General features: G+C 47.2%; 1 protein-coding gene across 1 annotated transcript in view; it reads right to left on the reverse strand.

Moving 5' to 3' along the window:
* Positions 1 to 223: 223 nt before the first annotated feature.
* MYT1 (myelin transcription factor 1) overlaps positions 224 to 24,289 on the reverse strand; it is a 39,262-nt gene continuing 15,196 nt past the window's right edge. Inside the window, exons 7-22 of the mRNA XM_058850755.1 lie at positions 23,846 to 23,980; positions 22,405 to 22,495; positions 21,818 to 21,931; positions 20,153 to 20,367; positions 17,450 to 17,574; positions 16,268 to 16,537; positions 15,381 to 15,535; positions 13,446 to 13,508; positions 13,154 to 13,222; positions 9,073 to 9,135; positions 8,413 to 8,496; positions 4,040 to 4,261; positions 3,208 to 3,299; positions 2,228 to 2,331; positions 1,986 to 2,129; positions 224 to 364 (exon numbers count right to left, since the gene is read on the reverse strand). Coding sequence (XP_058706738.1) covers positions 224 to 364; positions 1,986 to 2,129; positions 2,228 to 2,331; positions 3,208 to 3,299; positions 4,040 to 4,261; positions 8,413 to 8,496; positions 9,073 to 9,135; positions 13,154 to 13,222; positions 13,446 to 13,508; positions 15,381 to 15,535; positions 16,268 to 16,537; positions 17,450 to 17,574; positions 20,153 to 20,367; positions 21,818 to 21,931; positions 22,405 to 22,495; positions 23,846 to 23,980 — 2,087 coding nt within the window. The remainder of the gene's footprint in view (positions 365 to 1,985; positions 2,130 to 2,227; positions 2,332 to 3,207; positions 3,300 to 4,039; positions 4,262 to 8,412; positions 8,497 to 9,072; positions 9,136 to 13,153; positions 13,223 to 13,445; positions 13,509 to 15,380; positions 15,536 to 16,267; positions 16,538 to 17,449; positions 17,575 to 20,152; positions 20,368 to 21,817; positions 21,932 to 22,404; positions 22,496 to 23,845; positions 23,981 to 24,289) is intronic.

Genomic DNA, 24,289 nt, shown 5'->3' on the forward strand with positions numbered 1-24,289 from the left:
GAAAAATTCCCACTTTTCTCAAGAAGGTCCAAAGTTAAGTAAACGAGAACATTGAGTTTGATCAGTTCCATGTCTCAGAAATGGCCTCTTGGTTACATTTTGGTCCTTTTTTTTTTTCATTTTTTTCATTCATTAGACAAGTTTCCTAACTTGTAAACCTGAATACTTGGAGGGGAGGTTCCATCTTACAGTCTGTTTGCTTGCTGCTTTCCATCCCACGGCACTACACCTGGATGCCCTTGACGGCTTGCTTGATGCTCTCCAGCAGGTCCTTGTTCTCCGGGTTTTGGTAGCACTCCTGGTTGGTGTACATGTCTGTCAGAGTGTTCACGTAGGCATCAAAGTTCTGCTCACTAATGGGCTCCTGCAGTCAAAAAAAAAAAAAAAAAAAAAAAAGCCAAATATAAAAGTGTTAGTGGGAGAACAGGAAGAGAATGAGAGTCTTTGTAATAAATCATCTGCGTATTTCAGTGACCAGAGAAGTTGTGGATTCCTGAAAGTGCTCAAGGCCAGGCTTGGAGAAACCTGGCCTAGTGGAAGGTGTCCTAACCCATGGCAGAGGGCTGGAACAGTGTGAGTTTTAAAGTCCCTTCTGACCCAAACAATTCCATGATTCTCTGTATGTACAGACAGCCAAAGGTCTCCACGTCAAAGCCCTTTTGTGTGCAGTGCTGCATCTAAAGCAATCTCATCACTGCCCTAATCCCACCGGATCTTAACCAGGTCCTTAATTTTATGCACTGGCCTTGTGGGGCTATTAACAGCACCAGGTTAAGTGTGTGCAGGCAGCCTGACAGGCTGGAGGCTGAATTAAGGCATGGAAATGAAGGGCTGGAGGACGACAGGACTGCTGAAACATCACGAAATGAACCAAAGGCAAAGTTGGGTCACCTTGGGCTCACAGCTGCCCAGCCCAGCTCTGCTGCAGCACAGCTCCTGCTTTCGAGGGGCATTGCAGGTATCTAACCTGGGCTTAATGGGGGGAAAAAGAGAGGGAAAGGGAAGAAAAAGAACAGGAGTAAAATGAGCATAAAAGTCTCATGGGCATCATTTAATTAGAGTTGCCTGAAACCTTGAAAAAATATTTGCTGAACAGTTTATTTGACCTTTATGTGTCAAATACTTGACAAAAAAGCTCTCAGCGAGTGGTTTTCTGCCAGTTAGGCAGCTGGGTGAATACTATCCAAAACTGCTCTGCTGGAGGGTGGCTTCTCTCCAACCAGCCTGAATTTAAATACAAACCCCAATGAAAAGGATTCCCAAAAAAAAAAAAAGAAAAAGGAAAAAAAGGGATGGAAGAAAAAATAAATCAAAAGCTCATTCCTCTGATCATTGCAATGGTCTTTATGAGTTGTAAGAGGACAGCTTCCTCAACAACACGAGCCCCACCTCCACACACCTGGTTTTGACAACAGTAATTACATTCCTGGGAATAGAAAGAAGGTAATTAATAGCCTTTTGTGGTTTTACTATTTTAATGCAGTCTTTTCATTTCTCAGTAACTCTATGGTAACATGCTGTGGGCTGTTAGACCTTGTTAAATTAAACAAAATACACTCTCTTTAAGAATGCTATTCTTTAGCTGCCAGCTATTCAAAACTCAATTGAAACTACCTGCATTATAATAGGAGCTCTAAGATCTTTCTGACGTTGAAATCCAATCCCTCCTGATCTCTGCTTGTGCTGTCTTAGCCTAAAAGGCACTGGGTGCCCTTGATAAAGTTTCCTATTTTGTGATAGTGCTCCCAGATGTAATGAGACAGAACAATAGATACAAAGGGAGATCAGCAGAAAATGACAACAAAAGGGAGATATAATGCAAGCTTCAGAGATAAGGGAAAAGTAGTGATCGTATAAAGGACACATAGTAGTATGGAAAGAAATTCTCCCAGTCTTTAATTGTGAAAAAACCTTATTGTGAACTGGGTTTGGCACAGCTGCCTCGATGACATCAGCTTGAGCTGAGCACTGTCAAAGTTTCTTACCATGTGTGGAAGGCGGATATTGGCAAGACTTTGGATGAGAGCCTGGCTCAACCCTGAGAGCTCCAGGAACAGGGCTTCATTTTGCTCCTCTATGATTTTGTTTTCCTCCTCAATGTTCTTCAGGTTCTTCTCCATGGTGGAGATCTGTGGAGCAAGGAGCACGGCAGGGTTACCAACCCTCAGCAGGGGTACCCCTTACACCCTGCACCCCTGGGCTTGAGCGCATGGCCAAGGACACCAACCTGGGACTGCAGTTTCACCATGGCTGCTTCCATCTCCGAGTTGGACTCATTCAGCTCACTGATCTCCTTGTTCAGCTGCTTGATCTCCTCATCGTTCTCCAGAACTGCAGGAGGGAAGGTCATGGGCAGTCAACAAATGCTCTTGGGGAGAGCAAAAGTGTTGAACTTTCTGCTGAGCCCTTCCTGCCTGCACTGTCCTTACCTTGGCTTTTACAGCCTCAAAACAAGACATACCTCTCACCTGCCATTTTTTTTTCCCCCTATTTTTTTATAATTAATATTTTTATTATCACAGCTCAATGATACTTGAACAGGTCAATATGTAAATGCAAAAGCAAAGGACAGCAGAGCAGTTGGAGTCCAACACATCCCCGCACCTGGCAAGGTTGATTGTCCTGAACAGTCAGGTCACTCTCTCCAGTCCTGAGTTTGGAATGATGCCATTTAAAAAACTAATGCATGTCTTGATGAGAAATTACAAGGTCCATAAAATAAAGCAATATTTCTAGAGAACTGCAGGTATTTATAGGTTCCAAACTATCAAGTTCAGTGCTTGAACCTTGTGAAATACCACAGAATGCTCAGTAATAGCCCTGGAAATGCAAAGTGCCATCGCTAACAAAATTCCAGATCCAGAAATATCTCAGTATTAAAAGCCTGAATAGGTGAAAATTGCTGAATGACTGCAAGGGATTTGTAAAAATGCCAGTGAATATATGAAAAAAAATAAATCTAAATTTCAGCATTACTTCTTTTGCCTTCTTTATTATTGCTCCCTTAAAATGTGTGACTCAAGGAGTGAGACAGGTACCATGCCACCACAAACACCCAGATAACACAAGGAATGGGTCTTCAAAGTTCACGATGTCCTTGAAACCTGTGCCCAGATTTCAGCTGAAACTACCCCAGTTTAAAAAGGAAAAGATCTATGGGCTCAATACCCTGATACACCTGCAAGGCAAAGGAGTGAAAAATCTTACCGTCGCTGGTCTTGAACTTTGTGTTGAGAATTTCATCCCCTGAGAGTTTTCCTTTCTTGCCAGCAAAAGTAGCTCTTGGACACCCTGACAAACTGAAAAACAAGTAAAAATGGGTTTCATAAACTCTCAGTATTTATAGGTGCTTACGTACCCAACATAAGAGCATGTGCCATTTGGTGGAATTCAAGCTGCGAGACAGTTCTTCTAAAAGCTTTTTATGGTACAGAGGAAATTGCTTTATGAATAATGCCACAAAATGCCCCATTTATAAAGTGGGAGCAATTTTCTTTAAGCAAAGATTAAAAACACATTGCTTCCTGAAAAAGGAGGTGTGCCAGGTGTGGAGGGTGAGATGAGTCTGGTTGTCTTGGGCACCAAACTTCTATTTGTAGTACTCAAATTCTGTTCCAGCATGCAAATAGAGATTTAGATGAGAGGTTAGGAAGAAATTCTTCCCTGTGAGGGTAGTGAGGCCAGAGTTGCCCAGAGAAGCTGTGGCTGCCCCATTGCTGGAAGTCTTCAGGGCCAGGTTGGACAGGGCTTGAAGCAACCTGATCTTGAGGAAAGTGTCCCTGCCTGTGGCAGGGGGTTGGAATGAGATGAGTTTTAAGGTCCCTTCCAACCCAAACCATTCTGTGATTCTGTGAATATTAAAACAACCACACATTTTCTCTATTCAGTAAACTTCAGCCTGACTGAGCTCAGCATCAAAACCACCAGTTCCTGAGCCTTGCATGAGGAGCTGAATGCTGCTCAAGCAGCATCCTGGGGCAGGTGAGTTTGTCCACAGTAAAACCATCACACTCACACTGACTTGAACCCCGGGATTTACCTCCTGTGAGTGAGGAAGCTCCCGTTGGCATGGCCAGAACCGTCACAGCCTGGGGTGGGGCAGGTTGGGCCTTCATTCTTCAAGGACTTCCAGGAGAAGGAGGAGCCGTTGAGAGATCCTTCCTTCTGCCTGCGGGCTGCCAGAGGACACCCCGAGGCGCTCCGGTGAGACGCGTACTTGCCGCTGATGTGTCCCAGCCCAACGCAGCCCGGGACCGGACACCTGGGGAGTCACACAAAGTTACAGCGTGGCAGCCAAGAGGAAGGAACAGATTGAAGGGATAAAGGTGTAAGGAAATTATGGATGAGCAGGAATGAGGAAGCCTGGGAGGAGAGCATTTGCATTTGGGTCTCGTCTGGAGTTTACAGGGGAGGTACTTGGTTGATGGAAAGAGCAGATGGGAAATTAAGAGCTGCGGGTGTTCCTTCAAGAGAGCCAAAGAGAATCAAGGAGAATTCTGCAGGAGGGAGGTCTGTGGAGGTCACATCACACACAGCAAAAGTAGGTTCCAGTGGTGTCAGGAACCAGGTATTTGGTGCCTTACTGGGAACAAAAATGGCAGGCTGGTCTGTCTGACATGGGATCCTGTGTACCCCAGGGCTGACAGCCACACTGAACCATCACACACGTGCTGCTGGCTCTGCCGGGTGTCACTGCTGATGAACCCAGGCCCATCTCTGATCACCCTTGACCCTCAAGGGCACTGTCTGTGCCCCTGGGGACACAGCCCTCCCCAGGAGCCAGTCCCTGGGCCAGGAGCTGTTCAGGCTGTGCACAAAGAGCTGCAGCCCTTTTCCTGCCAGGAGGGGATCCGAGGGATTTCTGAGCCTGCATCGCATCAGACAGGACAAATCACGGAGCCATCACACACCCTGCAGCCACGGCACGGCCTCGCCTGCCTCCCCCTTCACATCCTGCCTCTCTGGGAAGATCAACCCACGCTCTCAAGGGGATAAAGTGGGAATTATCATCAAGGCAGCACATGAGCCCTGCCCTTACCAGACTTCTGCCTCTTTATGGCCAGTTGAAACTCACAGGAGCTGCGAGAAGTCTTGTGGAAGCACCAACACAACTTGTGCTACTGCCAAGCACACCAGTGGCTCTCTAAAAGGCACCTCTTTCCTCCCTCCTCACCTAATGGCATTCTTCCTAAATCCAGCCTCCTGCAAGCCCAGTTTATCCATCAGGGTTTCTACTGTGGTTTGCATTTGTTTTAAAAATGCTTGCCAATTATAAATACAGTTAAAAGTTTATTACTCGAGGGAGGTTGCTCAAAAATAGGGGAGGTAGAAAGAGGTAAGGAATGACAAAAATAACCCCCATATCCTCAGTTTGGAAGCAATTAGGGACTTTGAGGCTCTCCAGCAAAAGCATTCGTAGAGCTGCTCCTGAAAATCACAAGCTGCGTTTCTCCACAGAAATTATTGCCCTGATTGTTTACATTCCACACAAAAGGGAGATGACAGCAAAAGGGGGGGGGCCTACACCCAGCCTTTTCCCAAGATAATTTGAAAAATGCTGATCTCGATTTTAATCAGCTGCAAATGCAGCACAATTCACTTATAATATCCCTGCCAGCAGGATCCTCAGTAAATTCATAACATCATTGCTTTTATATGATCACGAGCAAATTACTGAATCCTCAGGAGGAAAAGGAGAAGGGGGAGAGGGGGGGAAGAGCAAGAGAGAAAGTGACAGACCCCAGCATTTCGTATGCAGCCGTTACAGCCCAACCATTACATATTTTACACCGTTAATTTAACTTTTATTACATTTTCATTGTTAAAAAAATAAACCAGAGCCTTATTGTGCAAAACAGCTGTCTTGGACATATTTTAAATTATTTTTTTTACATTATTATTATTTAATGGGAGCACCAGTAGTGTTTGATCAATTAGACACCTGTGGATGCTCCCGCTCTATGGGCTGGGCTGAAGGTTGAGGTAATCTGTTCAATCACGTCTGCAGCAAATTACTTGAAGGATGAACAGCACAAACAACAGGGACTAAATGACTTTCTCCTCGGTGACGAAGCGCAAAACTCGGCCGGGTTCCAAGCGGAGCTCGGTGCAGACAGAGGAAGGATTTAGAGCCAAAGCTCCTTAAGATAAACCCCCACCAGGCACACCTTGCCGTGGGTGGTGGGACAGACACTTCCACAGGCTGGGGGAAGGCACCAGCCAGGGATTGTTGTGCCATGTTGTTTTGCAGGTCTCAGAGGAGCTTCTGCTCCTGCTGGGTGTGCTGGAGGAGAGGGGGTTACTGTCTGGGCCATGGAATGTTGGGGGATGCCTTCGCATCCTGCTGCTGCAGAGACCCTCACAGCCCATCCCACATTTCCTGCACCCATCTCCATGGTTCCACCAAGATCTGTCTGGGGGTGGGTGGCACCAGCTTTCTAGGAGTCAGAAAATCCAGCTTTGGTGATGCTCCTACCCCATTTGGAGCCTGGAACCTAGAGAATCTATGGATGCCCCACATCTAGAAGTGTCCCAGGCCAGACTGGATGGGTCTTTGAGAAATCTGGTCTAGTGGAAGGTGTCCCACCCCATGGCAGAGGGTTGGAATGAGGTGAGATTTAAGATCCCTTCCAACCCAAACAATTATATGATTCCTTGCAACTTTATCTTCCCAGTGTTTGCATCTTTAGGGTGAACTAGGAGAAACCCAGCCCCTGGTGAGGATGCTGGTGGGGACCCTCATTCTGCTGTGGGTGTCCTGCCAGCCCACCCCGTGTTCCCCATAATAAAACAGCCACACAAAAACTCCTTTCTCCTTGCACTGGGAAGTGATTTCTGTGCAGAGAAACCACACTGGGGAAACTGCTTGGCACATTCCTGCCCTGTCCTGCCCTGAACGGGGAAGGCACAAATGAGCAAAGTCACAGCTTCCCCAGCCCCACAGGGCACGAGTCCCTGGGGAAACCATGGGGAGGGGTGACCTCCCTGCTGGGAGCTCCAACCATGCTGAGAGCAAAGGTACAACAGCCAGCAGTTGCACATCACAAATTTGCAGCCTGCCCTTTCCATCCCTGTGTCCCTGGTTAATGGCACAGCATTGCAACACCACCAGCAATTCAGTGTATTTGAGCCAAAAGAGGCTTTTTTCCTGCAGATTCTCGAGTAGGTTGCTTAATTTTTAATAAACTCTGCTAACTCCTGCTAATTACCACACGGCTCATTTAACTGGGAGGCTTTCCTTCCTGTAGACTGAGGAGGAAGAACAGAGCAGATGGCTCAAATATCATCTTTTTCTGAAAGGTCCTTCCCCCCCAGCAGGCGCATCCCAGCTTCCCACAGCCCCCGCAGGTTCTTCTACCCCCACTGGGTCCCACTTTGGCTCAGCCTCTTCTCCAGGCCAAAACCTGGGCACATGGAGAGATCCACCTCTGCTCCTCTGTGAGAGCAAGACCTGCCCTGGGAGTAAAATATTTTTTTAAAAAAGATCCATTTGGAGACAGTCTGCTGAGTCAAGGGTTTTGGGCAGATATGCCAGAGCTCATGGGCAACCAGAAACTCCTAGAAGTGGTTGATAATTTTTTTCCATGTTTCTTCTTTACCCCCTTCCACTTGCACTTGCTGGGTGAGTGTACAGGCTTCAGAAAGGCTGGGGATGCTCTGAGGTAACTAAAATATATAGGGTCCTGGAGTCAGTGCTGCCTTTCATGTCCTGTAGCTGTGTAAGGAGATACAGATCCCAGACCCCACATGCTGAGCCTGTGATGCTCAGACTTGCTAAAAGTCAGGACAAATGGATTTCACAGCTCATGAAAACTCCTGAGGTGGACTAGGTAATTTCAAATCCCTATTCCCCACAGGAATAAACCCCCTGGGATGTTTTGAAGACTTCAGCCTGAGGCAGCAGAGAAAGGTTTTTTCACCTCACTTAGAATATTCTGCCCTGGCAAAGACTCCACAAAACACAATTTATTCAGGGTTACCAGATCCTGACCCAGCTCAATGCTGGGTAGTTTCTACTTCTGATCTGCTCCTGGCAGATAAGCCAACCCATCAGCCCTTACCTGCCCACTGCTTCCCAAAAACCTGCAATGTTTGGCTTGACTTGGGGTTTTACCCTCATTTACAACACCAGTGTGGCTTTCCAGGAATTATATAAAGTACAGGGAGCAGAGAAACTGTTTGTGCCCTGCCAACCTACCTTTCACATCTACACCATTACCTCCCCACCACCCATTTTTTCCACCAAACATCAAAACTGCCACACCAGAACACAGCAAAGAGCTTTGGCAGAGGATGCTCAAAGCAGAGTGAGTGAGGGGGGATGTGGGGTGGGTGCTGATCCCCCACGTAAATCTGTGTGAGGCAAAGTGGATGGAGTGACAAGCTGTGTTCAGGAGTTATTTCCAGACTTACTTCATCAGCTCTGGGTCTTCTTTGTCATCCTTTGTCGGGGTGATCTTGATCCCACTTTTCTTGGCACGAGGGCAGCCTGACAGACTGTGGTTAAAAAGAGAAGAAAGGCCTGTCTCACTGGCAGAATCTCTGCATTTGCTATTCCCCCGCTTCAGTCATCTTTCCCTTGAATTTGGCACAGTGTTTTTGATCTCTCTCGTTTTGCAGCTTCACATCACGAGGAGAAGTCAGAAGAAAAAAAAATAGTAAAAAATTGAGGGAGATGGACAGTAATTAATGGTGTCTAGATAAGAAGATATCTGCTAACAGCTTGCAATGTTTAATGGAATTGTTGAAACAGAAGGCTCAGATCTCTGCTATTAATGTTCTAAAGTGATAATAGAAGTCATAAATAGGTAGCAATATTAACAGGAACATTGCATCAGCTAAAATCTGACCCTTTGTCTTTTATTCTGTTGAAAGGAGCTTCTAATCAGATGCTGGAAACATCAGAAAAAAAAAAAAAAAGAAGTCAGATTAAAGAGATGAAAATAGGCTTCAGTTGTCAGTAACATTAATGTTTTATTCAGAACTTTACAACTCTGCCCACTGCAGGGGAAAAAAAAAAAAAAAGCAACACAGAAAGAGGCTAGAAAGAAAATAATTTAAGGAAGATCTTACCTTCTATGCGATGCATAATTTCCTGTTATGTGACCAGAGCCATCACAACCAGGAGTAGGGCACCTGCAGAGGCAAAGGAGGCTGAGATTAGCCTGGGGTTGTGAGCAGGGGATTGACACTCTGTGACAGCTCTTCTCAAAGAGAAATCTGGGCACTGGCAGCACAGGAGCAGGCTTCTCCTTCCTGCCCCTTCCCCCTCTGCAAGGACAAGGTTTGGTCTGTAATATCCGTGGTACTGAAGTCAGTGCATGATGTGGCATTGGAGAGGAACATCTGTGGGATGTTGGGAGCACAGCGAGGGGCTGCTCTCCCATGGGGGACACAGTTCCCAGCCTGTGTCCCCACCCTTGTGCAGGGGCCAGCTCAGGAGATGATAATGAGCTAAAATATCCCTCCAGGACAGTGTTTGTCATCTTAAGGAAGGCATAAGGAGACAGCTGGGGCCATCCAGGGCCAGCAGGATGGACCCAAGCAGAGACAAGAAACCAGAAAAGCAGCTGACAGCTCTGGACAGCAGGGCCACCGTGGCCACCACCAGGGTCAGGTCTTGGTGACTTGGGGAGCAAAAATCTCAGTGAGGGCAAGCGGGCAGCCCATGGCAGGAGGGCTCACAGAGTGCAAACCTGGCCAATGCCTCTGATGGAATATGGTGAAGAAACAGGAGGGAAAAGGTTAGGTGAGCCCTGGTCCCCTCCTTCCACAACAGCATGGGCCGGGGACAGGCAGTCAGCAAGGGGACATGAGATCACCTCGGGGATCACCAGGTCACCACGGCGGCTTTTGGGGCAGGGTCTGCCCTCGGTCCTCAGCCCTGCCTTACAAAGTCACCTCTGAAGGAGCATCCACGGCCCTGAGTTTCCAGGTGAGCATCAGGCAAAGGCTTGGGATGGCTGCTGTGATCACCCAAAGCTGCACAAAGGCTGGTGGGGGCTGTGAGCCCAGCCAGCAGCAGGAGGATAATGGCCCGAGTGAAGCAGCACATCATTAAGGGCTCAGAGCCAGGACGGTGAGGGGATGTGAAGCGCCACAGCACAAAGATCTGCTCCCGGTGCTGTAGGGGACGCAGCGGACATAAAAGTTGTCATGGGGACAAGGAAGAGAGGCGAGGAGTGTTTGCAGAGGATGTGCACGCCAGCCTGCCAATTAGCCAGGGCTTTTTGAGTCAAGTGATGAAGGGGAGAGGCTGTGGGGAGGAGATGGAGGGGCTGCCGCAGGACGAGGGGAGATGCTGAGCAAAGCTCAGGGCACATCCAAGAGCTTGCAGAGCACCCGTTCTCCTCGGGAGAGCAGCTTTCAGTGTCCCCACTTTCTCCATCCCTGTTCTTAAAGCCACCAGTGCCTGGTTGGGATGACTGGTTGGTGTCTCCAGGACATGCCAGTGAAATGATGGGAAATGTGGTGATGCACGGGCAGCCCCCGAGGTCAGGGCCCTTGGGAAAGGCAAGATGCTTTCCCCAAAGCTGGCTCTGAGCAGCCTGATGTAGCTGAAGATGTCCCTGCTCATTGCAGGGGGTTTGGCCTTTAAGGTCTAAGATTTGGCCTTCCAACCCAAACTATTCTGTGGTTCTGCACTTGTGCTCTGCCCCGAGAGTCAGTGCAGCAATGGTTTCCACAGGTGACTTTAGTTTGGCAGCTTGGAAAACAGCTTTCTTAAAAGTCTTCTTTTTTTTGTGTGTGTGTTTTTTGCTTTTTTTTTTTTTTTTTTGTTCAGAAAATACCAAAATTCTCCTCTTTGCAGCTGCTCTGAAGGAGAATTTGTCATTTGCAGGTCACTGAATAATCTCCATTGGCAAAAAAATTTGTCGCCTCACCTTAGGTAGGAAAGCAGGGACATGTCCTGGTCCTGGAGGGGTAACAGGGAGGCTCAGGGCCAGGAAAACAGAAGTGCACATAGGTCTGGTGCAGTAAGAGCAGGACACATCCAGCCGGACCTCAATGAGGGTGCAAATTCTTCAGCTCGCTTAGAAATTACAGGTTTGGGAGATGACTGTGATATTTCTCAGCTCTACACTGTTACAGTAGAAAGCAAAACTATTTCTCTGTTGTTCTAGCTTCAGGGTGGGAGGAAATTGTGAAAATACTAACACCAAACTCTTTCTTCCTTTCAGGATTTTTAAAGAGGAGAGAGAAGTAATTTGATTTTTATTTTTAATTATCTAGAGACAAATCATACCAACAGAGACCTTTTATTGCATGTTCCAGCCTGCAGCTATTTTTTTTGTATCAGGGATATTAACCCCTGAAATAGAATTTATAATAGAAACACTGACATGGTCTTATCAGGAGTTCTGAAAAGCTATGACTGTGCAATCTATAATATCTCAAAATCCCTTCCTCCCTCCTCTGCTCCCATCCTCACCAGGACATAGAAAAAAAAGTGGTATTTGAGGAAATAATATTAACAAGCTTTTTGGGGGCCAGAATTCTCCTTTTTTGCACAGAATTTTGATGAAAAGCTCTGTCATTGGGTGCCAGAGGGGAACATGGGGTGCTCCACAGCAAGGCTGGACACAATGGGATGGGTGCTCAGGGGTGAGCCCATGTGCTTTTGTCTGGCCCTTACTGGGAATGGCCATTGCTCTGGAGAGCTTTTAACATCTTTAACACCAATTTTCTGATCACTTGGCTATTCTTTCAAACTGTTGGAGAAACACCAGTTCAGCAAAGCTCTTTGAAGAGGTCCTTTCACAATGTGTATGGTCTGTAGTGCGTGATTAAGTGTACTTAGCACTAATCACAGCAGTCCTTGCCATCCACCAGCAAATTCTATTAATATCAACTAATCCTGCCACCTCTGTGGTAAGGAGCAGGTGGTTAACTAACTTTTCCTGGCACCAGCCCCACACTGGTGGTGGGGCACAGAGAAGTCCAGGAGCCACCACAGAGGCTTTAGTGGCCAGTGGGGCTGTCACTGACTCACCTATGGCTCCAGGGAGCCCTGATTGCACACAGGACACAGCACTTTTGGGGTTTTTTCATGGTGACTGTGCAATGTGAGGCCCTTTGTGAGGCTTTACTCTCAGTGGAGGCTCCTCAGTTGTAGTTATGAATAGCTCAGGGTCTAAATGATCCAGAAACTGGATTCAGCAAATTCAGGGAACTCAGAGGAGACTCAGCCTGCAAGGATAGGCTGGGCCCATGAAAGAGATGATTATAAAAAAATCACAATGGGCTCTACCCCAGAGATGCAGATTGGTTGGAGAGGTTTGAGGTCTCCCCACTGCTCCCAAATAAATACAATTTCACCTTTCTTTAGGGGAGGCAACCTAAGAGAGTGTTTGGGAAACCCACCTTTGAAGAGCAAGCTCCTGCTGAAAAGGAGAAGACAGCAGCAAAGCTGAGTATGGGATTCAGAGGAAGATACCTGAATAAAAATGTCAAAACCAGATTCCTCCTTTCAGAAACAGCAATGGGAATGGGGAAGTTTGGATTTCTGTGAGCCCTTGACCACTGGCACAGGATCTGCCCTTGTCACCATGGCAGCTATCACCAAGCATTTGCTCACTCCCTCTTTCATTCCCTCACAAATCATGGAAATTAAGAGGAACCTCTCTCACTGCATCCTAAACAGCCCCTAAAAGTAGCATAAAAATAGCATCCCAGGTTCTCCAAAAGAGTTGGCTTGGCTGTGTGCTGGTGGTGAGTTCCCAGCTGTGTCTCTACCCAAAAATAAATCCAGGCTTTGGATTATTTGAGATGGACAAAAATGTTAAATGGAAAGGGTTATGGCCCAAATTAGGCGACAAGAGCTTGGGAAAAGATGCCAAGTGAAAAAGAAAATAACATGTCTACAGTGCCCAGAGGAAACCTGCCAGGTGTCCAAGTTATTTCCAATCACTGCCATCAGCCCCCTCCCCAAAATTATCCTTCCTCAAAGCCATTGCCTCTTCAACACAGCAGCTGGAAGCTGGACTCCACCAGAGCTCCTCACAGGCAGGTTTTGATCAGCTCTTTGAAAGGAGAAGGGAGGGGATGGAAAAGCAAAAGCAGAGCAAGAGGTGTGGGGGCAGGAAGGGAGAGGAGAGAAAAAAAGGGTGGAAATAAAGAAAAAAAAGGAGTTCCAAGTTGAGCACAAACATACTTGAGGTCAGCAGAGTGGGCAGCCATGAGGTTTCTGAGGCTCTTGTCAGCAAGAGGACAACCAGAAAGGCTGAAAGAGAAGAGATGGAATATCTGGATAAGCAAAAAAAAAAAAAAAAAAAAAAAAAAAGGAAAAGGAAAAAGAAAAAGGGCTGGGGCATGGGGAGGGAAAGGGGCAACAGAAGGGGGGAGGAAACAGAACCAAACTATCCACATGGTCACAAACTATACCAAAAAGAAAAAAAAAAAAAGCTGCTTTTAAAGTTCAAACCACAGAAAAAATGTCAACCCACCTGCGGTGAGAGGCATAGTTCCCTGTTATGTGTCCGCTGCCGTCACAGCCTGGGGTTGGGCAACTGGGTAACAACAACAACAAAGAGCATAAGTGTGGGAAAGGAATGGATTCCCCAAGACCCACGGGTGGGCAAAGCCAGCAGAGCCCCCTCAGGGTCTGTCTGGGGAGTCTCAGTCCAGTCCTGCTGCCAGACCCCCAACACCAGCCCCATCCATCAGATCTTGGTGTGTGTTTCCATGTTTGCATGGATATCAACCAGCTGTTTCCCTTTCAGCTCCCCTTCCTCCCTTTTTACTTCTAAAGGATCATAAGGATCCTAAAAACAATCTGGAAAAAAAACTGAAAAAAATGTGGCAGAGGCAAAGAAAGTGTTTAAAACCCTTAGCTGATGGGAGGGTTTGGTGGCAGTGGGGAACTGACAGCAGCCTGCTGGGTGCCATGGCCTGACAGACACGGCCACCCCTGGCTGCTGCTGCCAGGCTGGATGATTCCTGCCACACTGAAGCTCTGGCTGCAGGAATCACCTTGTTCAGATTTCAGATCTGGATAAGGTGCTTCACATTTCAGCTTTCTGAAATATTTTTTTTTTTTCCTCCCAGCCCTTACACCTGCAAAGAAAATCTTGCACACACTGTTTGCTGCCGAAAGGAAATGACAACAACCTCTGGCTGTGCCTGGGGGTGATGGGGAGATACAGGTGAGGAATGGAAGTGGCACAAGAACTGCACCCAGACACACAGCAACACACACAGCAGGCAAGTCTGCTCCTGAGCTAACTACAGCTAATTCATTACAGCCCTTGGGCCAGAGAGGAACAAGGATGTTAAATGGAGAGGGAAGGCTCAGGGCCGCCCATGACACCATTTCTTTATTCCAGGGCTGTTTCCATTTAGGACATTTCTCTACCATCACAATAAAATTAAAGCACAGGAGGGCTTCAGGGCTCTACCTCAGAAATTGCTGTTCACATCACTGGTGGGTTTTAAAAAACCCTGCAGAGCTTTGTGTAGGGCAGCTGGTCTGAGCTTTGCTCATTTGGGGAAGATGCTGCCGCTGCTCTGCCCCCACAGATCTCCCTCCCTGGCTGCTCCCTCAGCCTCCTGCCTGCAGATAACGAGTGACTTGGATGAGATCAGCAAAACGGTGCCCACCAACTCCCTGTGTGATGTGTGGGAGGGTCAGAGGCACAGGAAAGAAGCCAGGAACAGCTGGGATGCCTGGGAGGGGAAACCTCCCCATCACAGCCTCCAGGCTGATCCTGACGTGCTGTGAGACCAGAGCCAGGTCCAAGCTGCCGTGTGTGGCTCAAACTCCTAGACATCACCATTCCTGTGGGAATCAGTGTGGAGGCACACACTCCATCCAACAGGGCAGATCTGGATCTGTGCTTGCTGGGTCAGGGTCTCTCTACAATGCAAAATGCAACACAGCAGCAAACCTGCTGCAGCCTCAGGTCACATTTTGTGTTCCTGCAGCCTCACAATGTTGGAGCTATTGCTGCACGCCAACAAATCCTGTCTTCTCAATGAGACATCTTGTGTTCAACACCCCCTTCAAGAAGGTGCTGAGATCCCTTGGGTGCTCTTGGCTCCGCAACATCAGCCAGTGTCCCAAAACAGGAGATTAGGACATTGGGTAGGTGCCATCACCGTGCCAGAAACACTCTTCCAGGAAAATACCAGGAAAAAATGGCTCTGAAAGGAGTTTCCCACAACCCTGTCCATGAATCCAGCTTCCCTTCACCACTGCAAAGTAATGTAGGAACTTATTTTGCCTCCTTGATCAGAAGTTGTAGGAGGACGAGTAAGATCAATCACAGTAAGAAAGCTACAGTTCTTATTTTTAAAATGTATTTACTAATTTTGTTTCCAGCCTTCCTTGCTAAGTACATATTAATAGATTTTGGAGGAAGAGACAAGAAGGCAGGACTTACGTGAGCAGCTCTTTCTTGATGTCCTTGGAGAGGAATTTCAGCTTGAAGTTGGTTAAAGTAACTTCACCTGGGTATTTTCTCTCTTCAAAGTTCTCCTCTGACACTTCCTGCTCATCAGCTTCCGAGGAGGCAAAAGAGTGAGCGGCAGGCTCTGACTGCAAGGGAAGGGGCAGAGTTGTAGTGTGGTCATTGCTGCTGAGCTGTGCAGGGAAAGGATCCCGAGTCCATCACAGCTGAGGATTAGTGCAGCACTGCCAGCACTCCTGAGCCCCCTGCAAGCACCTCACAGCACCCAGCCCAGAGATCCAACAGCCTGTAATTTCCTGGGGTTTTAGGAGAAATGTGTAATCCACGACTGTAAAGGGATTTACATGTGGCTTTCCCACAGTTTTGAAGGGATGAAGATCAGTGCAACCCCCTCACACTCTTCCTCAGCAGCCTCCCCATGAGTGGAGAGGCAGGTGATGCTCTCAGAGCCAGAACTCTCACTCCAGCTGGGGGTCATGGCTGGATTCCCCACCTGCAGGATTAATATCAGTGCCATGCAGGGCTGTAGCTGCTAATGGCAGATATAAATCATCCTGAGAAACATCACTGCTGCAAGGGAGCTGACAGGATTTACAATGAAGAAAACACTGCAGACCTAGGACAAGCAAAGTGCTGGGTTCTTCATTTGCAAGAGCATCCCAACAAATCCAAGAGCAGTTGCTTCCTGCCTGGTTTTCCCTGGCTGATATCTGACCACACTGACAAAGCCAGGAATATTTCTTTCTGTGGCTCAAAGAACAAACTGGGGGAGTTCTGGGGAAAATAGGACAACTGTGCAGGCAAACATGGCATTCAGTGTCCCCTGAGCTGTTATTCAAGCATCAAGAGCCACCTCTCACCTCCTCTGGCTCCTCTTCCCGCTGGCGGTTTGGTTTAGTGTAGTCGATGGGCCCATCCCATTCATCCTGGCGGGAGGTCTGGCTGGACTGGGGGGAGGTCATGGTGCTGCTCGTGGCACTGGTGCTGTTTTGGCGCTGGGACACATCTGGGGACTTCATGCTGGGACTACTGCTGCAGCTGCTGCTGCTGGGGAAGGTGCTCTCCCGTTTGCGGTGTTTGTTCATACTCAAGTCCAGAGTCCCATTTTCATCCACCTCAATGTCCATGGACTGAAAGTTTGGGAACACAACCAATGTTAGCAGCTGCCAGAAAGTCCCCATGGGGATGTTGTCCCTGTTTGTCTTTTGCAGTGCAGTGGGCAGGTATTCATGTGCCATCCTCTCCACAGTCAGGTAGGAGGAACTGAATAAAAAGGGTTTATCTTTCCTAAATATTTCAGGAACATGTCATGCACAGGCACCCCTCTACTACCAGCAGCGTGGCATTTTGACTCAGCTGATTGAACACAGGCATCTAGTGCCACTCAGGATGCCTCATGGCATTCAAAACATTTGTCCAAGGTTGGGAGTGCTCCATGGGACTTTGGAAAAATCTGTGTTCTTCTAAAAAACAGCTGGAGATCAAACTGGACACAACTGGGGACTTTGAAATGGCATCAGATACAGATCAGGGAGCAACTGAAACCAGCTCTGGGAATCATGGAATTACAGAATTGTTTGGGTTGGAAAAGCCCTCTGAGACCATCAGGTCCAAACATTCACCCAGCACTGCCAAGCCCATCACTAAACCATGTCCCCAAGTGCCACATCCACATGTATTTTAAATCTCTCCAGGGACGGTGACTCCAGCACTGCCCTGCACAGCCAGTTCCAGGGCTTGACCATCATAAATCATAATTTTATCCTAATATCCAGCCTCAGTCCAAGACTTGGCTTGGGATTGATGCTTATCTCACATGGGCAATTTGAACCAGGAGGCACCTCCACACCACTCTAAGAGCCACTCTATTCCCTCCTCCAAACCCAAAGTGGGGAGCCACAAGGGTGATTCTGGATGAGTGCCTGCATTCCCTCTATATTTAAAAAAAAACAAAATGAAAGGAAGGTTAAACCAAGGCGTTTCTCCCACCCCAGATTTCCAGTTTGGCCCCTGGGCAGTGGTTCCTGGCCACATTCACACACCTTGCCAGGGGCCTCTTGCTGCTTGGTGCTGAGATTCTCGGGCATCTCCCAGCAGCGGGTGGAGAGGTTGAGGATGGCGGTGGCCGCCATGTGCGCAGCCTCAGCGTCGTGGGAGTAGTCGAAGCCTGTGGAGGAAGATGAAGTGCTCTTCACGTAACTGCTGGAGGGGCTGTGGCTGGGGGAGGAGGCCTTTGGAAAAGGTTTGGCTGGAATAAAAAGAGAAGGAACAACACAAGGCTAATGTATAAGTGGCATGAGCAGCAGGGAAAGGTTAAATCAGTGTGACACAGTTAATGTATGCACAGTTCCTGGGTTTATTCCCAGTCCAGGGGCTGGTTTGTTGCCTGGGACATGCAACAGGAGCAGTGCTGGCTGCAGCTTGTGCTTGGTGTGAAAGGTTAATTCATTAACTGACTCTGCCATCAATACCCAAAACACAAGTGCTTTTCTTCATTAGAGCTGCTCCTCGGTGGAAGCAGTTAAAGGAGAAAGCTTAGAGAAGCCTCCTGGCTCTTTTTTTATTGTCCTCTCTCTGTCCATAACTTGTCTGCAGGGAGATTTCTAGTAGCATGTTTGAAAACTTCAAAATTTATAAAATTACATTAATAGAAAAAACATGGTCGTAAAATATGAGCTTTCAAGGATGACACTGGTGAAATATGGATTTTCTGACAGCTGACATATCATTTAAATATGCCAGAGTAACAGGATTTATTGCACAGCTGCACATTGCCATGCTGCTGCTCTGCTCCTGTATGTCACAGCAGCATCAAAGCCAGCCTGGAGATGCATACCCTCTTCACACCCTGTGAAATGAGAGTATTTCTTAGGGTGGACACACAATAAAACTTTCCCTAATAATAACTAATAATTCCCTATTAATAAAACTTAAAGTTGATCCCATTTAGGGGCCCTCAGTAGTTTCAGTGGGTGCAAACAGGAGATCGTCTGATTTAGAGCAGTCACAGGATTGTATTATTAATCAATTATCAAAATCTTCAAATTCTTAATTCATTCCACCATGCCCTTCCTAGGGGAAACCATCCCCCCTTTAGTGGGAGGCTCACCCGGGGAAGACTCATAAGCTTTGGCCTGATCATGGCAAAACAAATCCAACCTCAGTTGATGCAGCCACGGAGAAAAGTGATTTCATTATTCCCATTACAAACTCCTAATATAAGACACTATAAAATACTAATCTTCCCCAGCACTGCTTTCTTCCTCATTGCGTGCGTATATAATGCATATTGACATTAATGGGAGTTATGCACACACATGCAGGGGAATATAAATCCCTCTGGATGAAGATCTCTTTAAAATAAGTTCTCAGTGAAAGGAGCAGATTTCCCTGCTATGATTGGCAATCATATTCATCCTGTCGCTTTGATTAACTCATTGGAGGTTTGCCCACATGGTTATTCTTGTGTCTGGCTGCTTGTTTTCCTGTCCAGTTTAATCCATGTCTCCGAGGCGGGGTGCAAGTATCCGCCGACCCAACCTGACAATATCCAGGATCCGGAGATGCCAATTTCAATTTCACACCGTAGGCTCAGCGATGCTTTTCCATTTCATAAGTATTTCTACCACTAATAGACTCGCAATCAGCAAATTAGTGAAATAAGTGATGAGAAAAAATAGAAAGGATTATCCTAGTGGGTCTGCTGGAATTATTTTTGTCAGTACAATTACCCTGAAAATTCTTTGCTAATATTGCAAATAACACAATCTATTCAGCGAGAGAATCACTTGTACTGGGAAACAAATTACTTTTCCATCAGCCCTAACCCAGGATGACAGTGGCAGTTGTGCTCTCTGGCCTCCATCCAATTTCATTGTCTGATCCTGTACAGATTTAGTACTGTAATAAAGGGCGCTCCCATTGTAGTGCAACAACCAGGATGCTTTCAAGTATGAGCACTTTTTTAGAGAGCAGCTGCATCAGGATTAAACAGGATTGTGGAAGTGGGATTAGCCAGACAGAAAGCCCTCTTGAGGCTGCTGACTTCTACAAACTGGTTCCTAAATATTTTTTTGTGCCCCTCAATAAATGTCTTGAAGTGCACAGTTGGTGTCAAATAACAAACACATTTGTAAGGGCGGTGTCCCCATGCAATGCTCCTCTTGCCTTTGGTTAAACCTCAGGGTTCATTCAGCCATTTCATTTTCACCCAGAGTTATAACCAGTGCAAGGTCCTCAGAAAAGAGCAGAGGTGGGTGGCTACGATTGGAAAGAGCTGGAAGATAGAGGTGGGTGATCGATAGGTAGAGCTGGAGAGCAGAGCACAGCAGGGAAGACAAATGGGGGGAATGGGTCATATATAAGATGGAAGAGATGAAAACTGTAATCCATTTAGCTAGATGAGGAAAGCCAGATCAATAGATATGAGCTGCAAAGCAACGGGGACCAACTGAGGACAACTGTGTAACTTATCCCACCTCGAGACATCACTCAGATTAATGTTCCCACCGAGGTTCTTCCCAAAGCCAAAGCCTCCAAACAAAGCTTTCCCAACAGCCATGGGCTCCCCTCACCATCAAAGGTGCCCACCATGGGATCCACCTCACCCTCCCCATCCCAAGAGGGTCCAGCAGCTCAGCCCCAAGAGACTCCCATTACCCCAAAACCACGATCCCCAGAGCCTCGCAACATACTGAGAAAGGCAGAAAATTCAAAAACCAAGTCCATCCCTGCTCCCAACTTACATTTAAAGGCTTTAGGTGAGGTTTCGCTAGTCTGAATCTTTGGGGCAAGCATGCGTTTGCCAAAAACCTGAGCATCAAAACTTGCATAATCGAAGGTGACCTTGGAGTACTTCTCCAGCTCCTTGGCCAAGTTGGCCCGGGGGGTTGCTGGGACCATGTTGGGCCGGTAGCTTCCATACTGAGGGATCTCCAGTTGCTTCACAAAGCACATAGGCCTGAGGAAGAAACAATGAACAGCAATTATTTCTCTTTTCCTTGATGAGGTGACTGTTGAGAGGGAACCAGACACAATGAGGGCACAGCTGCACCTTGTTCCTAAAGGCTTACTGGGGACGAGGAGGCAGTGACAGCCCTTTTGCTCTCCCTCAGGAATTCTGCATCTGATTTGGATCTCTCAGAGTCTAGTTTTATTTTTTCCATCTTTTTTTCCTTTCTATCTTTTTTTTTTTCCTTTTAAGCAAAACATCTAAGTGTCAACCTCATCCAGCACAAAGTTCTTGCAGGCTGTCGTGGTGTGGCAGCATTTTCCAGAAGAGAACAAACTTGGGCAGGAACTCCCTGATGGGGACCCGTGACACAAGGGGGCACACGAAGGCGTGAGGACCCCAGTTCAGCTCAGCTCCTGCTGCAGGTTCATTGCAGAGGCACCCGGGCCTCTCCCCTGCCTCAGCCCCTCCTGGAGACCCGCTGCTACGGGGCTGCCTATCATGAATCAATTTGTCTTGCATATAAATTGTATATAAATGGTCTATTGTTATTCTCCTTCCCGTGACCTCTTTCCACCAGAGAGTCTTCAGAGCGGGAGCTCCTTGGAGCATGGACTGTCCTCGTGATGCGCTCAGAGCGCTCTGCGCGGGCTCCGCTGCAAATAAATAAGTAATCGCCCTAAATGGCCTTTCCAAAGTAGCGAGAGCTGGAGCACCAGGGTGCTCAGCAGTCCTGGGGAGCAAATAAATAAATGAATCAGAGCTCGGTGCCTTTGTGGGAGGGCTGCTCGGGGCTCACACTGCAGTTTTTATCCTGCTCTCGTTGCAAAATAATCAACCATATTCCAATCCATCTGTAGCCTCATGAATCACATCAGCTACGGAAGCCAGCATCTATCAGGGACATCCTTAATGGGAGACAGCCCTTTCTCCTGGGAAGAGAGAGCGGGCAAAGTATCAAAATTAATGTGACTAGTTTGGAAACGAGCGGCAGGTTCCTCTCCTCTGAAACGTGCAAGCTAAGGAAGAAAAGCAGGTGGACTTTAATGTACAACTGCCATGGAGTGATTTGTGTGTAGCCTAAATCTCCTCCTCCTCTTCCTCCCCCTCCCCAAGCCCACCCTACTTATAATGCTGATATAATAACCAGCCCTCGCTGGCAGTTTGTGCTGCGGAGCAATCGGCACAAGTGCCTTCTGCTGCACTGCTAAAACCCTTTGGCCTGTAGCCTCAGCATTAATTGATGCTACAGAAGCAATTCATTGTCCTCAGTGCTCTCCCTGGGATCATCAATTAAATATCTCCCCACCTTGGCGAGACCTATGATCGTAGTAACAGGACTCAGCAGTATCAAGACACAGCGGGAGGGAGCTGTGGTGGCTGTTCCTGGGAGCGTGGCGGGGCACAGAGGGCTGGGGCAGAGTGGGGCCGTGGAGCTGAGCCTTCCTGTCCCCCTTACCTGAGTATCCGGTCAGAATTGGAGCTGGTCTTCGCAGGATCACCAGACTGGGTTTGTTGCTTTTCATGTGATTTGGCTAATTTTTCAGCAGCAGCAATGGGGCACCCAGATAAACTGTGAGCGTGGGTTGGGGGTTATTTTGAAGGAGAAGAAAAAGAGAGAAGGAATCCAAGCATGAGGAATGAGCATAAAAACCTTCATGTCATGGACCCAGAGCTGCACTGAGCCTGTGAGAAAAGTGTTTGCTTCCTCCACATTGAACAAGTAAAAAGACAAATTCACCTTGCCCCTCATCAACACAGAAACATGGAATTGTAGATTATAGAATGTCTTGGGTTGGAAAGGAAAAAGCTCAACTCATTCCAACCCCCCTGCCATGAACAGGAACACCTTCCACTATCCCAGGTTGCTCCAAGACCCATCCAACCCAGCCTTGAAGACTTCCAGGGATGGAGCAATCTGTGCCGGGGCCTCACCACTCTCACAGGGAAGAATTTCTTTCGACCTAAACCTGTCCTCTGTCATTTTGAAGCCATTCCCCCATCCTGTCTCCCTGTGGCTGTGTAAGAAGAAGCCAAAGCCGGTACCTCCTGTGCGTGTTGCGGTTGCTGTTGACGTGACCCTGTCCTGTGCACCCGGGCGTGGGGCATTTCAACACGTTCTCGTGCATCGCCAGGACTTCGGAGCGAGAAGGGGAAGGGGAGAAGGGAAGGGAAAGAAAAACAACTTAATAAAAATCAGAGAGGAAAAAAAAAAAAAAAAAAAAGAGAAAATCATCAAGCCTTGTACGCTGGTTTCCTAGAAATCAGGGAATGTGAAATGCTGTAATTAGAGTTTGCAGAGGGAAAAATAAAAGATTTACAAGGCAGCAGTGCCCAGGTCAACACTAAATTAGCATCTCTGCACACAGCTTGGGCTTTTCTCCTCGTTTTCAGCTTGCAATCCAGTTTCTCCCATCCAGCCCCTCCTCCCCACCCCTGTTTTGGAACCAGGTCTCCAGTTTCAGGTAGTTTTAAATTATTGAAGTTGTAACTCTGCTTTTATCCTTAGGACTAGTCTTTGTTTGATTTTTTTTTTTATTTTTAATCTTCAGGATTATTGCGTCCTGCAGCGCTGACCTTAAAAGTAAAGAAAATAATTTGATCTGCAAGCTTTTGTAAAGCCCACAGCTTGTGTTAGTTATTTATTAATATTTTTGCTTGCATTCCAGCCTGTGAAGATAACTGTACTTTCTCCTTGTTTCTTCCAGTTCCCTGTTTATGTCAGGTCTGCAAACTTTGAAATTACTGATAAGGAAGGGCTCCTCTTTCTTTTGGTCTATTATGCCATTATCATAAACATACAACATTGATTTTTATGCAGCTATACATGGAAAGCTATTTAGGATGCTGGTAGAGAGGTGGAAATACAATCTCTCTCTGTGCATATGTATAGACAAAAATCTGTTATGAGGATGATAAATATTTTCTGTAGAATAGGTGAATCTTGGTGTAGCACTTTGGGAATTTTGCAGTGATTAGGGCACAGGAGACTCAGCAATCCTGCACATCATGAATCACTCCTCTTCTTTCCTGCATGGCACCATATTTGCACAGCAAGGAAGAGTAATATCCCTTTTTTCCCAACACGATGTCCCAAGTAGGGAAAAATATGCTACTTCCAGTGTAAAGATGGGCTCTGCTTAACACACCTCTGGAGGTGGGCAGCTGTTTTTAAAGACCCTCTTTGATTTTCAGAGAAGGGATCTCATTCTCCACAGGATGGTGCTAAAAATCCTTTAAGAAGGACAAGACTTCCAAGTAAATCCCCATCATGTATCCTGTGATTAGCGATAACACTTTTGGTGGATAACAGCATCCAGGATCAACTTGGAAAAGCACCATCCCACTCTTGTTATACTCTGGAGGAATAACATCAGACTTGTTCTAGGGACTCAGTCATAAAATTCATGTAATTTGGGAAACTGCAAGAAGAAAATTAGGCTCCAGACTAATTGAAGCAGCCCTTGGTATCCCACCATGTACTCACTCTCAGGGGGGATCCTGTCTTTGTGCGGACAGCCGGAGAGGCTGCGGTGGTGAGGGTAAAGTCCCGTGACGTGTCCAGTCCCATCGCAGCCAGGAGTTGGACATTTGATTTCTCGCTTCTCGGGTCTTGAAGGATCTAACGATTGTGGGGAAAGCGCAGAGGGAAGCAGGTTAGTGGATTCAGAGGGGAAGAAGTGGAAAGAAATGCTGAGGATGCTTCTCACCGCCTTTCCAGTCCAGCAGAGGGAAAGCTATGGGTTTGGAGGTTTTCTCCTTGGTGTTAGTAGTGTAACACTGGAAGTTTCAAAAATTGAAGCTGGCAAAGTGATTTGAGGAACTAACACAGCTGGGAGCATGGAGCCCCTCACAGCGTCTGAGCAGGCAGCCTGGCTCAGAGCCAGGGGGTGCTGAAGCCCCTGCCCTCGTGTTTTTCTGTGTCTAGATC

The sequence above is a fragment of the Poecile atricapillus genome, chromosome 15 (genome assembly GCF_030490865.1).
Source record: "Poecile atricapillus isolate bPoeAtr1 chromosome 15, bPoeAtr1.hap1, whole genome shotgun sequence".
Taxonomy (NCBI): domain Eukaryota; kingdom Metazoa; phylum Chordata; class Aves; order Passeriformes; family Paridae; genus Poecile; species Poecile atricapillus.